This window comes from Scardinius erythrophthalmus, assembly GCF_964197995.2.
Source record: "Scardinius erythrophthalmus genome assembly, chromosome: 3".
Classification (NCBI taxonomy): domain Eukaryota; kingdom Metazoa; phylum Chordata; class Actinopteri; order Cypriniformes; family Leuciscidae; genus Scardinius; species Scardinius erythrophthalmus.
The window spans coordinates 53,630,574-53,646,782 of NC_138223.1; the positions used below are offsets into that span (position 1 = coordinate 53,630,574).

At 40.7% G+C, this 16,209-nt stretch overlaps 1 protein-coding gene across 1 annotated transcript in view; it reads left to right on the top strand.

Annotated features, from left to right (window-relative positions):
- Positions 1 to 16,209, top strand: part of LOC308687450 (uncharacterized protein) — a 77,706-nt gene that overhangs the window by 13,608 nt on the left and 47,889 nt on the right. The window contains exons 4-6 of the mRNA XM_081360013.1: positions 7,243 to 7,274; positions 11,290 to 11,361; positions 11,517 to 11,706. Of these exons, the coding sequence (XP_081216139.1) occupies positions 7,243 to 7,274; positions 11,290 to 11,361; positions 11,517 to 11,706 (294 nt within the window). The remainder of the gene's footprint in view (positions 1 to 7,242; positions 7,275 to 11,289; positions 11,362 to 11,516; positions 11,707 to 16,209) is intronic.

Below are 16,209 nucleotides of genomic sequence, written 5' to 3' on the forward strand. Positions count from 1 at the left end.
TGAGGTACTTTTTTCATTATTGTTATTGCTCACAGCGCTGCTGAGACGGTGTTAAAGTAATGATCTGAATAAACTGATATGTGGGCGTTCACAGGTTTGCTTGGATTGCCTCATTCATTTGCGTTTGAGTAGTGCGCGCTCTCCGTAGGCGGAGTCACATTACATTTGAATTAGCTCTAATGAGGTCGACTGGAATCGCTCTCTTTTAATACAGATTTCACAACATGAGAATATTTGTTTTTTATATAAATTACTTCATTTAAGAGAAGAGAATTCAAGCTTCATGCCTGTGTGACTGTATGTCTGTTTGACTGAGTATTCGCTGAGTTATTGTTCATTTTCGGACGCGTTTCAGAATGGACGACACTGGCAGAGAGAAGGCAGAACTCGCATCACGTTTATTTTTCTTTATTTGGCAAAAAGCACAACACTTTGTTTTTATTGTGAGTATACACAAAAATAATACACATTTAACAGAATCGATTGATGTATGAAACTTGTTTTGTAAAATCAAAGTCAAAAGAGTATTTTGGGTCTCAATTCAACTCATAAGGAAAAAAGCGAGCAGATCACGCCGGCGTGATCTCCGACCTCTGAGGGTTAAGACTGAACATTAGTCTGGTGAGTCTGCTCTGTGTTTTCTCCTGCACAAGAGGCGTGATCAACGGGTATAGTTCAAATGACTCTGAATGCAATTGGATAGTCCTTCAACCAATCAGACCAACAATCAGGGTGACGTACTTTGCTTCTCTATCGTCATTGTGTTAAACCCGCCAATAGCGCGCCAGGTGGATAAGGCAATTTGTGATTGGTTCCCACATATTTGTAGCGGAAGCAGGATAAAATAATGTACAGGTTTCCAGCCTGAGCTGCAGGGCGAAATCAAATCAGTCTAGTCTTTGTGTGCACTTTGACCTCACATTGTGACTATAGCATGAGCACACAGTGAGGGCGCTGTGAGGTTACACTTTTAGCTCACTGTGAACTCAGATTGTGAACACATCACGAGTATCCTGGGAGCTCATGCTGACATCACTGTGAAATTAAATAGTTGACTGGGAGTGCCTCTCCATATTAAACTGGTTAAATGCAGAGGTGGAGAGTCCAGGGGTCAGAAAGTAAAAGTCCTGCCATATGTTTATTCCACCCATGAACTCACACAGTAAAAACTCAGTGTTAAATGAACTCTCCTGGGAGTTTATTTGGCTCCAGACTCAAGAGTGTTAAAGTTAATGAGATAATTAAGTGATTGTTTGAGTGATGATTGACCATTATTGAAGACACCTGATGTTAACAAGCAGAATTACTGAAGGAGAAAATCTCTTTTTTAAGTTGCCATTATGGTGATCAGTGTTGGCTTTAGTTGGGCTCTTGACCCTTAAACTACTAACTTTAGATTTTGTTTGGCTGTTGTATCTGGGATACAACTCTCAGATGAACAAAGAGAAACGTTGATCAGGTGGTGTTGGTTATGTTTTGACATAATCATAATTTGACCTGAATCACAAAACTTATTTAGAGAGTTAAGTTTACCTTGATGATTATGGCTGCCTGTGATTCTAATATTATGCCATGTTAATCATTTTCAATGTAATCAGAAAGATTTCTTGAAAGTTGTTCTGATCAAAGACTTTGAAAAAATATATTATTTGGACACACTGACACCAAGAATCAGCCTGTGATTCTCAACAATGGTGACAATAATAAAGCATGTTGCAGTGCATTCTGGGTGCCACCAATCAAAACTCATCCATGGCTCCCATCATGCATTGCGGTATGAATAAATTATGATCTGAATTGTCTTGTTTTCCTAATTGAATATTCTTTTTGTCACCTTTGTTGAGATTCATACACTGAATATTGATGTCTGTGTGTGCCTTAAATAAATATTTTCTTTTTCTTTATCAGAACAACTTTTAAGAAATAATTTGAATTATATTGAAAAATCTGGATCTTATTCTGTAGAATCACTGTGATGTTGTAATGACCAATATACATTTAAGTCAGAGATTAGGCTCTAAATGAGTTCAGTGATTCAGATCAAATTATAATTATGTTAAAATATAACCAACACCACCTAATCAACTTTTCTTTTTGTTCAGCTGATTGTCGCTCTGCTTCAGGAGGCAGAGCGACAATCAGCTATCCCCAGTTGTCAGTCCAGGTCTCATGGGGTTGCTGCCAGAGGGCAGCCTCATGGGACAGCCACCAGCTCCTCATACTTTGAGAAGGTTGCCCCTCGTGCCCCCCCTCCGTATAAGGCTTGGGGTCAGAGGAAACATTCTCGCACGAAGCCCTCCATACCGAAGACAGGTCTGAGGACTGTCTCACGGGTTAAGAGGGTTTCGACTAAGAGGTCTTGTCGTAACACGCGGACCCTTATGAGCATTCCCCCAGGAGAGCGAGTACAAGAGTCTCGCCCCATTATGCAGCCCTTAGGAAATCGATGTCTGCCTCCCGCCGATGGCGCTTCGGGACACATCGGCTTCCAGCGAACACAAATCGCAGTGTCTGCCCGAGGACGTTGCGGCCCTGTCGGGTTCGCCGCCTCTCAGGAGGTCTGTAGAGAGCATATTTCGGTTAGTTCCTGCCAGTTAGCTGCTTCAGGTCACCGAAGCCATTTGGGAATTTATAGCCGAGGCCAGTCTCGAGGGACTGGTCCCTATAATGGCAAATTTAGACACCCCCAGGGGTCTTCAGAACATAGCCTAGTGGACTGCTTACAGTGGAGCTAATATACAAATATTATCTACTAGGGGTGGTTCCCATGTTGGCCAGCCCCGAGCAGGGTCGGTTCTTGGAACAGGAAGTCTAGTCCCTCTTATCACAGGAAACCTCAAAGTGGGCTCTTCCTTGGTTACGGGAGCCCGGGTTCTACAGCCGGCACTTCATAGTTCCTATGAGGGGGGAGGAGTTAGGCCTTGTTTGGATCTCAGGGTACTGGATCAACAGGGTTTGACCTCAGGGTTTTGGCTCAGTCGAAAGAACTAGCAATTCAACATCGAGATGTTGTTTTGCGTCATCTGAGGTGCTTGGATTGAGACTCAATGTGAAGAAAAGTTCCTTAACTCCTCTTCAGAGGACTACGTTCCTAGGAGTAGAGTGGGACTCAGTTACGATGCGGACACAATTGTCTTCTGCTCGTATTAATACTATCTTAAACACAATGAAGAGTATTAGGTTAGACCAGGCTATCACTGTCAAACACTTTCAAAGGGTTTTGGGTCTTATGGCTGTAGCTTCCATGGTAGCACCCTTTGGTCTGCTCCATATGAGGGCCTTGCAGTGGTGGCTCAGGAACAAGGGATTTTCTCCTCTGGGAAACCCTTTTCGCATGATCAGAGTTACGCGCAGATGCTTTCGTTCTCTTGTCATGTGGAAGAAACCATGGTTCCTATGTTAAGGCCCGGTTTTGGGAGCACCATGTCAGAGAAAGACTTTGACTACGGATGCGTCCCTCACGGACTGGGGTGCGGTTATGGAGGGCCGTTACACCCGAGGTACTTGGAAGAACCATCATCTCACATGGCATATTAATCGCTTGGAGATGTTGGCTGTATTGTTTTTTGCCCTGAGGCACTTCCTAGTGGACCTCACAGGCCATCATGTTCTTGTTAGGACAGACAATATGTCGGTGGTCTTTTATATCAACAGCCAAGGAGATTTGAGATCTCGCCCTCTTTGTAGACTGGCGCATCAGATTCTTCTTGGTCCCAGGATAAATTTCTCTCGGTCAGATCTATTTATATTCCTGGGGTTGAAAATATGGGAGCAGACATCCTGTCGAGGCAGGGGCTGAGGCCCGGGGAATGGCGGCTTCTCCCTTAAGTGGTTGAGCTTATATGGAGAGAGTTTGGCCGGGCGGAGGTTGACCTGTTCGCTTCTCATGAGAACTCTCATTGCCTGCTCTGGTACTCTCTCTCACATCCAGCTCCTTTAGGCTTGGATGCCATGGTACAGATGTGGCCGAGTCACATCTGTACGCTTTTCCCCCTATCGCTCTGCTCCCTGGGGTTCTAGAAAGGGTCAGGAGGTACGGAGTGAGATTACTCCTTGTAGCTCTGTGCTGGCCGGCCCGAATTTGGTTTTTAGACTTTATTAGTCTCTTGGAAGAGTCCTCCATAGAAAATTCCTATTAGGAGAGATCTTCTGTCCCAGGCCAGTGGTACATTATTTCATCCACGACCAGAGTTATGGAGACTTTGGGTCTGGCCCCTGAGGGGGTCCCACCCATAACAAGGTTGCCTTTTCCACCGAGGTGGTCAGGTCATCCATTCTAGAACCCCACTCTACCAGGAATTAAACAATTAAGTTAGGGAGGGCATTGAACCCAGTGTTATTACTGCCCACTGGCTTCAGTACTGGTGTTCCATCCTACTCTCTAACGGGATCTCCCGTTCATGCTTAGGGCCTCTGTGGCGGCCTTAGTGCCCTCCGCAAGCCTCTAAGGGTGTGCATGTAGGGACATTCCCACTCAAACTCCATGTTCCTGTAGATTGGAGGATGAATCCTTTCATCCAGCCTATTGGCATCAGGCTGATGGGTTATCCCTGGCACCCATCATGTCCTGTGGATGACATATATGAATATATATATATATATATATATATATATATATATATATATATATATATATATGAGTTTATATGAATATATAGAAGAATCTATTGAGTCTGCTTCCTGCTCGTCTTACTCCCTGGAAGAGTGGTGGTGCTGCCCCCTCTTACTTGCTAGCGTGGGAGCCACTCTACATGATTTTTGCCCCGGTACTGAGGTGCCTGTAGGCAATATCATGATTCTCCATCGCATGTGTCGGATGATCAAGGTCATAGCCTTGGAGGTTCCTATATAGGCCTCAGGCTGAGAGGAGTCATTCCATCTAGTTAGGTCAAGGGTTAGGAGCTATTTCCTTTTATTAAAAAGACAGCTGGTTATCTAAAAACCATTCATATTTGAAGTACAAGGTGCGCTTTTGCCTTCACCTCTTATCTAATGCTTTCTACTGTCTAGGGCTCCCATCCAGGAGGTCAGTCGAGCCTCCGGCTCCAGACCTCCTCTTCCTACACCAAATCTTATGACAAGCTAGTTTGGATCTGCCCTCTACTCTTTCTATCGTCCGTGAGTGTACCAGATGCTTTATACCAGGGCGTTTTTCTCTCAGTGTGGCGGCGTGGGTATCCGTTCCCCAAAGTATCGAGTATCGATGCAGCGGGAGTTCCCTTTACGAAATGGAACATCTCGGGTTACTAATGTAACCCTCATTCCCTGAGTAGGGAACGAGACGCTGCATCCCTCGGCCACACTTTTCACGCCCCTGAGAACGACTTGCTTTGACCCTTCCAAAGCCGAGGTTCCCTACTCAGGGAACGAGGGTTACATTAGTAACCCGAGACATTTTTGCTGTTGGACCTCAAGGTACATATATGTACCCTTTTGAGGGTCAAAAAGCATTAAAAGTTACATATATGTACCGTTTCTTTTAAAGGTTAAGGTACAATATTGTACCCTTGAGGGTACAGCCCCAGTGACAAGCCATTGTACCCCTAAAGGTACAATTATGTACTTTATTTTCTGAGAGTGTATGTGGAGCAAGCCCTGATTGGCTGCTTGAATCTCAGTTTAAAAGAACATCCAGTTTGCGGTCTTTCTTTCTTTTGGCCATCGGTGGAGAAGAAGTCATAGCACGGTTACTCATGGTTCAACCGAGGAGGTCCTTCAGAAAATATCAGAAGCAGGAATAGAAGTAACCGTCGTCGAGATGAAAGGAGATGAAATGGACTTTCAGGCAAATGACACTTACTCAGATGATAATAATTTATATGTCACAGTTAGACATTGACTTTAAAATGAAATGTTGGAAAATGTGAAAATGAAAAGGATTTAACAAACTCTGATTTTAATTCAGCGTGTGTGTAATATATACATATCATTATAGTCAACGATTGTACCCTGTCAAAGCCAATTTTGTACCATTTTTGAAGGGTCCATTTATGTACTGTTAAATAAAGGTACAAAATTGTCACCACAGGTACAAGACTGGTCTCTTAAGATACAAATCACAAGGGTACAAATATGTACCCTATGCCCAGTGACAAGCCATTGTACCCCTAAAGGTACAATTATGTACTTTATTTTCTGAGAGTGTAGCCTTTATTATAGATATCTATGGTTAGCTCATTGTAAGACAGTTAGCCACTCCGTTTGTTTGTCCGAGTTAGCAACCGTAACTAAAGGGGGCGGAGCTTACCGAGCTTCTGGTCATCTCCTCACATGGTCACATGGTTGATTTTCCAATATTGTACTTTTTTTTGTGTGTTGGATCAATATTTCACAAATTTAATCTTTCTTTCATTTTGACTCCTACTTATCTGTTGATAATTGATAAGTGACAGGCAGTGAGCATATGACAGATTTTACTGCCGGCATTACTGCCGTTCTCGACAATGCACCAAAACTGGGGATTTAGTACGTATTCACATGAAGAACAAATATAGACACAGAGTGAGAGATTTAAGACTCAAACTTTCTTTGATACAAAAACACATTATGCGAGTTGTTGTATTTAATGTATTTAACGAGCAAGAATGCAATTGTTCCCAAATATCCACACGATGGCAAACGTGACATTGATTATCATACAACAGGTCAACAAACAAAACGTGTATTTTAAACACAGTACTGTCAGTACTTACTCTATTTTGCAATGAAATAATAGTTCCAACGAAAGAGAAAAGCAGAACTACAGCACACAACGGTGTTTCATAAACAATTCTGCAGCTTTGAAAAGAATTGTGAGTCAATCATTCAATGATTCCTTTATAAATACAGCTAGTTGCTTTGTTACTGAATGTAAGAATGACTCAATGACTCGCTCATTGAGAAGACAGTGACTTACTGGTTTTAGTTTAATATAAGTTAAAGTATCACTTCGTTTTTCCGTCATTGCATATTGCTCTATTGAACATTTTTCATTGAAAACATTTTTTTTATTTCATAAACTTATTCATAAAGGTAAAAAAAAAGCACTGGGAAATAAATTTAGGGGGCAAATATTGTCCCTTAATGGAAAAGGTATGACTGAAGTCTAAGTGGAAGAGAGGGGGTACGCAGAAGGAGGTACGCACCACTGAAATCTTGCTGAATCCACAATCTTGCTGAAATTGCTGCTTAATAAAATAGTAATTTTTAAAAGTTTTGCAGTTTATTATATTATTGTCTTCATGCTGATTTCTGTCATTGCAGGTATAAATATAACACTGCTGGAAGGACGCAACGTAAGTTGAGTTTCTGAAATTGAAGTTGTAGAGGCTCCTATCAATAATTGTCCAAACTGAAGCAGTGCAATAACATGTGCATTTTAAATATGTGTGTAATCTGAAATATGAATGTGCTTTTCTAATAATTGTTGATGGTTTATGGGGGCATTCAGTCCATATAAGCTGTGAACACTCTGCATACAAAAGCCAATTGAAAAAATTAGTTTGTGGACTCGCTAATTAAAGGGATAGTTCGCCCAAAAATGATATTTAACCTATGATTTACTCACCCTCAAGCTTTTCGAGATGCATATGTCAATCTTTTTTCAGACGAACACATTTTCAGTTATTTTAGAAAATGTCTTAGATCTTTTAGTGGTTATAATGTGAACCTATGTGGTCCACCTCATTCAAGTCCCAAAATGTGCATACATCCTTCACAAAAGTAATCCATCCGGCTCCAGGGGGATAAACGAAGGCCTTCTGAGGGTAATCCGTGCGGTTTTGTCGTAAAAATTTACATATTTAAACTTTATAAATGAAAATAACTGGCTTCTGGTAGCGGTCAATGCGCATTCACGGAGATGGATGCTGATGTATGACGTAGGACGTAGCGTAGGAAGCGTCGTGACGTAGAACGAACGTGACAGCGCAGCCTGAGAGCAGAAACCGGAAGTTACCGGAGAGTGCCAATTCTCTTCCTATTAGACATTCTCTGGAGCAGAGCAAAACAAAACTCTACGTTCGTTCTACGTCACGACACCATTACTTCACATTATAACTATTGAAAGATCTAATACCCAGGGGGCAAAACACCTGTTTTTTAGGAAATCAGATGTAAGGACCATCCATTGGCCCAACGACGGAATCCAACGGCCTGGCGAAGGTTTAAAGCGTGTATGTCTTTTCAGCGATCCAGTGAAGTTCACTTAATTTATTGGAACTTATTTTAGTATTACTTTAGCTCTATGCGTAATCTGACTCCAATTTCAAATGATAATCAAATTTAGATCGTATTTCTGATTAGAAAATAATCATAAATATTGATTATGAATTAATTTAGATCTTTGATTACTCTGAGTATCCCATACTTTCAGTTATTAATTCATTATGGACCCGAATGCCGCTTAGAGATCACGTCGGCCAAATCGTGTTTCTCACGGACACAAACCAGTTAATTCTGATTTCAGTCAGAGGATGTAGAGTTTGCTAATACCCCTAAAGTCGGTTGCCTACTGCTCACTCGAACTAGAGAGTGTAGTTTTATTTAGCCACTTCCATACAACTTGCTGAACCAGTGATAGACAGAAATCACAAGGTCTTCAGATGACGTGCCTACTGCTCCGTTCATACATGCGCCTTAAGTTTGACCTACCTTAACTAAGATTTGCGGTAGCACCAGCCTCCTTAATATATTAAAAATAATGATTTCAGAATACTTCAGAATAAATCAAGATGTAACATTTATTTGTCAGGTAAAAATGTATCATGCCAATTACAGAAGTAAATGATTAAAAGCCAATTCAGAAAATACATGACATCATTTACTCAAAGATGACTCTAAAAGTAAGCAATGTTCTCCTGACAAAGACACAGTAATGTGCCAGGGCTTCCCAACCAGAAAGCACTGAAACATTACTGTGGGGGATGATCCTGGTAAAAGAGTCCCAAAGATTGCTCTGTCCCCTCACCTTAAATACCAGACCAGAACAACAGGGGTTATACAAATGTTGTTTAGAGTTGTTTGGGCCAATCCATGTACCCCAGGGGGGTAGCACCTGGTTTCTTGAGATATCTTAAAGAGATATCAGCCAGAGAGGAGATACAGGATTCTCCTAAGTTCTCAATCTTTCTCATTAAACCAATGACTGCAATGAAATTAAGACCATTTTACCAATCGCACTGAGACCCTTAAAATGATACCAAACATGAAAAGGAAAAAACAACACATTCACAAGATATGCGATATATAGACATTCTTAATTTAACTTTCAGTGACTTGAGGAGGGAGAAGAGGAGGGAGAGGGGGGATGAGTTGAAGTCAAACAAAGGGACAAGGAGATAAGTTTGGGCAGGACAAGGTTCTGTGCTCTGTCTTTGCTATCTGCTGTCCAGGGGGCATTTTATGGCATTATTGCAGGGCGAGTTTTGTTTTAGCAGGAAAATCAGTTCTTACACAGACATGGGCTGTTGTAAAAAGTTGTCATATAAAAATTAAATCCATGATGTCTGAGGATCACAACCTGGGTGGACAATATATTTTTTTTTCTTTTTTTTGCCTACCTATGAATTAAGAGGCATTTTTAACTCTTACATTCTAATTACATGTACAATCCAGGCATCATATGAAAGCTTATCTTTCACTCTTTTGAAAGGTGTGCTCAGTTTGTTTCTAGCATAAAGTATCAGGGAGATATGGCTCATGATTCATGAATATAATTAAACCTTTTTAGCATGTTTGGGTGATTCCGGGAGTTAAAGCAGAATTTGAGGTAGCATTGTTTTGACCCTAATTACAAGTTTCCAGCAGCTTGTTGACCGGGTTGTCCACCCAGGTTGTGATCCTCAGACATCATAGATTTAATTTTTATATGACAACCTTTTACAGCAGCCCATGTCTGCTAAACCCCCTTTGCCCCCTGGGTATAAGACATTTTCTAAAATAACTGAAAATGTGTTAGTCTGACAAAAGATTGACATATGCATCTCGAACGGCTTGAGGGTGAGTGAGCAAATCATGGGTTGATTTACAAACAAATTGATCATAACAAATTCTCTTGTTATTTGAGGAGTAACATAAAGCTTACATAATAAAATGTTGGAAATACGCAACTGTCCGTAACCTGTACAAACATATACTTTTATAACAGTACTTCTGTGACAAAAGTTTGTTAGTTTGGATCAGGGCCGGCCCGAGGCATAAGCAAACTAAGTGACTGCTTGATTTTTTACAAATTAATTAACATAAACAAGTGACATAAATGAATGAATGAATAATTCAAGACAAGTAAAATTCTGATTTCATGATCAATATACCTGTCTACAACTGCTGCTGTGTCTGCCAGTGCTTAGTCATGCGCATAAACTAGACATCTCGCGTGCAGACAATTCGTGCACAGTCACGGTAATGTTAAGCCATGTCACAAAAATTTTATTTGATCAATGATTGACATTTAAATCAATGATTTATCCTTTAAATTTAATGATATTCAGAACAGAACAAGAATAAAAAAAGTAACTTTAAATAAGCCAAAACAAAATAATTTAAAGCGAAAGTAAAAGTAAGCGGCGTTGGGCTCACGTATCTCTCTCATTAGAATAAAAATGTTTCAACATTCGCGATGTATTTGGATGGCAAAATATTATTTATTATAGGCTTCTTTGTACTTCACTCACGTTCCAATATTGACGGGAAAAAATCATCCTCTTCACACGCAAAAATGTGCTTGGAAACATCACAGTGGAGCGGTGCTTACTGTGAATGGTATGAATTGTACTACTGACTATTTAAACAGAGCAGTGTAAGTTTTATATGTTAGGGTGACTATTTTATTATTATATATTTATTACGGCTATAATGAACAGGCTGCGATATCAAGATTGCGATGCTGGAATATGGTGTGTGTGTGTGTGTGTGAGGCGCGGTGTGTGTAACCTCATTGTATTAATTTATAATGTAACATTATAGCGTGACATTTGTGTCATTAATCGTCAAGCACAGGTGACTCCACATTGTGGGAGGGGGCCCCCTAATCAAATTCTGTTTTGGGCCCCCAAAAGGGCCAGCACTGGTTTGGATACAAACACTGTCCACTATAATGAGCAAAATACAGAAAAGCACCTTTAGAAAAGTATTTTCATTTCCACCAGTAGGTGGCGACAAATGTTTAAAAAAATATATGTCATTGAATCATTTGTTAAAGAAATCCGTTAAAAAACAGTGTCTTTGTCTTATTTCAGAGGCACTCAGTATACCCGGTTAAAGTCATCACTCAACCATCGTCAAATTCTGTCTTCTCAATTTTGATTTCAGAGTCAGACTGAATCCCTTCAAAATCTTCTAGAGCAGATCGAGAACATTACAGCTCAAGAGCTTCCTGTGACTGTAAGTCTTCAAGATATATATTTTTTATATATATAAAATAATCAAATCAAATGTAATTGTCAGTTACATTATTGACATTGCAGGTGTGATTAATTGGCTTTCTTAATATTTACATTACAGTAATTATTATTATTTTTTTCTGATCAATAAATTAGACTGTGACCAATATTTTGAATATGGTCCTCAACACTTCAGGAGAGATTTCAGAGTCTTCATCATCAGTCAGCCCAGCTGAACTAGCCTTCAACGGAAACCATGTGTTAAAAACCAACGGGAAACTCATCTCTACATTGGTGAAGCCGACAGACACAAATGACAGAGTCAATTTTACTCTTGCTGCTGTTGGTGAGTGGAGAAACTGTTATTATTGATGATGAAACTGAGCTTATATATGATATCAGGGAGTTTATATAGTCTAGAGCAGGAGTTCTCAACTCTGGACCACGAGATCCACTTTCCTGGAGTTTAGCTCCAATCCTAATCAAACACACCTGAACAAGCTCATCAATGTCTTCATGATTACCACAACGTTACAGGCACACAGCAAAATCCCCAGTGTTAAATCAACACTGCTCAGAGTACATATTGTCCCAATCGAAAGAGTGTTAAAAGTGTTAAAGTTAATGAGATAATTTAGTGATTAATTAAGAGATGATTGAGCATTAGTGATGAACACCCGCTTCAGCCACAGCCTTAGGGTCTGTTTACACAAAACCGTTTTCAAGGCAAGGCAAGGCAAGTTTATTTATATAGCACATTTCATACACAATGACAATTCAAAGTGCTTTACATAGAAAAACATTTAAATAATAAAAAGAAATAAGAATAATTAAAACAGTTTAGAAAAATAAAATTCAGTACAGTACAAACAGTCGGACGAACAGTGGCACAGTGCTCATTCAGTAAATGTATAGCTAAACAGAAGTGTTTTGAGTCTGGATTTGAAAATGACTACAGTAGGAGCACATCTGATCTCATCTGGAAGCTGGTTCCAGCTGCGGCTGGCATAATAGCTAAAAGCGGACTCGCCATGCTTAGAGTGAACCCTTGGCATTTCTAGCTGATATGATCCTAGTGATCTGAGTGATCTGTTGGGTTTATATTCTGTGAGCATATCTGCAATATATTGAGGTCCTAGGCCATTGAATGATTTATATACCAGTAATAATACTTTAAAATCAATCCTAATTTTAACTGGGAGCCAGTTGTGATAACTGAGGACTGGTGTGATATGTTAATTTTTCTGGTTCTGCTCAGAATCCTGGCGGCAGTTCTGTATGAGCTGCAACTGTCTTATGGTCTTTTTGGGAAGGCCAGTGAGGAGTCCATTACAATAATCCACCCTGCTGGTAATGAAAGCATGAACAAGTTTATCCAAATCTTGTCTGGAAACACAGCATCTAATTCTTGCAATATTTTTCAGATGATAGTATGCTGATTTAGTTATTGCTTTGACATGACTACTGAAACTAAGGTCTGACTCTAGTGTCACACCAAGATTCCTGACTTGATTTTGAGTTGTTTGACCCCTAGAGTGAAGGTATGCATTCACCTTAAGAACTTCATCTTTGTTTCCAAACGCAATAACTTCAGTTTTGTCTTTGTTTAACTGAAGAAAGTTTTGACACATCCAACTGTTGACTTCATCGATGCATTGGCACAGGGAGTCAATGGGGCTGTAATCGTTAGGCGATAGGGCTAAGTAAATCTGTGTGTTGTCTGCATAGCTGTGGTAAGCAATTTGGTTCTTTCTCATTATTTGGCTCATTGGGAACATATACAGGTTGAACAGGAGTGGCGCAAGAATTGAGCCTTGAGGGACTCCGCATGTCATGGATGTCCACTCAGACTTATGGTCACCTATACTCACATAATAACCTCTCCCATCTAAGTATGACCTGAACCATTTTAGGACTATCCCAGAAAGCCCCACCCAGTTTTCCAGCCTGTCAAGAAGTATGTTATGATCGACAGTGTCAAATGCAGCACTGAGGTCGAGTAGTACCAGCACTGATAGTTTGCCTGAATCAGTATTTAAGCGAATATCGTTTATTATCTTTATGAGCGCTGTCTCTGTGCTGTGGTGCGGTCGGAAACCAGATTGAAAATTGTCAAAGTATCCATTCGAGCATAAGAATTTGTTCAGCTGATTGAAGACAACTTTTTCAATGATCTTGCCTATGAAAGGAAGATTTGAGATTGGTCTATAGTTGCTTAATATGGTCTTATCCAGATTGCTCTTTTTCAGGAGGGGCTTGACAACTGCAGTTTTCAGGGAGTTAACTCCCAGAGAGAAGTGAGGCATTTACCACTTTAGTCAGGTACGGATCTTCAAGATTGTGTAACCCTGTAGGCATTTTTGAGGAAAAGTTGTTATACCACATTTTTAGAAAGTTCAATGTCTCCTGAATAAGGATCCACCGTATAACATTGAAATAACGGTCCCTTTTTCTTGTAATTGTTATTGAAACAATAGGTGCATTATTCACAGCCGAAACACTAGAGGTGGATAGGGTAAAATGTTTAAGTTATAGATATCACCATAAAACCTTTCCAGTTTTTCACTTACATAGAGACAGACATTTTTTGTATTACAAGTTTTCTGAAATGTCATGTTTACATATGCAAATGAGGCATTCCAGTATATATATATATATATATAAATAATTCGAGGGGCAGGCATACCAGTACGCGGTTCTCCCTTTCGGGCTAGCCCTGTCTCCTCGCGTCTTCACGAAGGTTGTCGAGGCAGCCCTTGTTCCTCTCGACGACTGGCTGATCCTAGCTCACTCTCGAGACAAGGTTTGCGAACACAGGGACCTAGTGCTCCGGAACCTAGCTTGTCTGGGCCTTCGGGTCAACTGGGAGAAGAGCAAACTCTGCTCCGTGCAGAGGATCTCTTTTCTCGGTATGGAAATCGACTCGGTCGCCATGTGCGCGCAGCTTACGAGCGAGCAAGCGCAGTCACTGCTAACTTGCCTTCGTCAGTTCGAGGGCAAGAGTGCGGTTCCACTGAAACTATTTCAGAGGCTCCTGGGGCATATGGCATCCGCAGCCGCAGTAACGTCGCTCGGTTTGCTTCATATGAGACCGCTTCAGCTTTGGCTTTGCAATCAAGTCCCGAGGTGGGCATGGAAACACGGCACGCACCGAGTCCCAGTGACTTCGACCTGCCGTCAGACCTTCACCCCTTGGTCGAACCTGAGTTTTCTATGGGCTGGAGTGCCCATAGAACGAGTTTCCTGGCATGTTGTTGTATTAACAGATGCCTCCACAATGGGCTGGGGCGCCATGTGCAATGGACATGCTGCCGCGGGCTCCTGGACAAGACCCCAGCGCCTTTGGCATGTCAATTGCCTCGAGTTGCAGGCTGTACGTCTTGCCCTGCAACGCTTCTGTTCGTTGCTCAGGGGTCAGCACGTATTAGTCCGATCAGACAATACCGCCACAGTACATCAACCGACAAGGTGGTCTACGCTCCCGCCGTATGTCGCAACTCGCCCGCCACCTCCTCATATGGAGTCAGAAGCATCTGGGGTCATGTGTATTCCAAGTCCCCCCCTTCGGGCTGGGCATAATTGCATATTTCCACTGATATATGCTTCCCAGTGTACCTTGGTACCTTGGCATAATTCCAGCAGCCATTAAAAACGGTCCCTTTCATGTTAATGTTGTTTTTTCATTGTTTACATGTTTAAATATTCTGAGAATGCATAGTTTAGTTCTAATGTTTAATGTTTAAACTGCAATAAATGCATTAAAACGTTTTATTTTTATTTTTTTATTTTTTTGGCAGCCATTTTGTTTTTATTGTTTATGCCAAAACAGTGATGTTTACAACTTTCAGCACCTAAAAATCATATAGAAACAACACTTGAAGTACTTTTCCTCAAAAATGCCTACTGCATCTTATCCAGGGCTATTTATCTATTTTGGGACTCGACTACTTCTAGAAGATCTGCTTCTAAACTGTTTAACACACTTTTGAAAAATGATGTGGGAAGTGTGTCAAGAGCGCAGGTTGATGTTTTAAGGTGCTGTACGGTAACTACTTTCTCAGGTGGTCTGATCTGTCTGACCTCAGTGCAACTCAACGATGTGCTGATCACCTTTCTGATATTATTGAATATTATCTGATATTATTATTTCTGGGAATCTGGCTTGGAGGGGTTGTCAGTCTCTCTACAGTAGCAAAAATAGTGCGTGTGTTGTTTAAATTGCTGTTTATAATATTTGAGAATAAAGTCTGTCTAGCTTTGCCTAGTTCCATATTGAAAGCATGAAGGCTGTCTTTGTAGATGTTATAATGGACTACAAGTTTTGTCTTCCGCCACATGCGCTCAGCTTTTCTGCATTGTCTTTTCATATTTTGCACTGCTGTTGAGTTTCTCCAAGGTGCTTATTGTCTGCCACTAGGGCTGGGCGATATATCGCGCGATATTGTTATGCGCATCTCATCAGTAAAGCCGGTTCCCTTGATTACTAGTAAATCACCATCACCTGCTTTCAGATGGAGCGGTGTTAAATTAACACTCCTGGGGCTGTGAGTGTATATGAGTCCACACTCAAGAGTGTAAAGTGTTAAAATAAGAGTGTTAAATTAACACTCAAGACTGTTAAAGGTAATGAGATAATTAAGTTATTAATTTAGTGATGATTGAACATTATCGAAGACACCTGATGTTAGCAAGCAGAATCACTGAAGAAGAAAATCACAAATTGTAAGTTACCATTATTGTGATGGGTGTTTGCTTTAGTTGGACTCTAGACCATTACATGTTTACTTTAATTTATACTGTTGTTTGTCTGCTGTTATTGATTTATATTAGTTAAATGAACAAAGTAAAG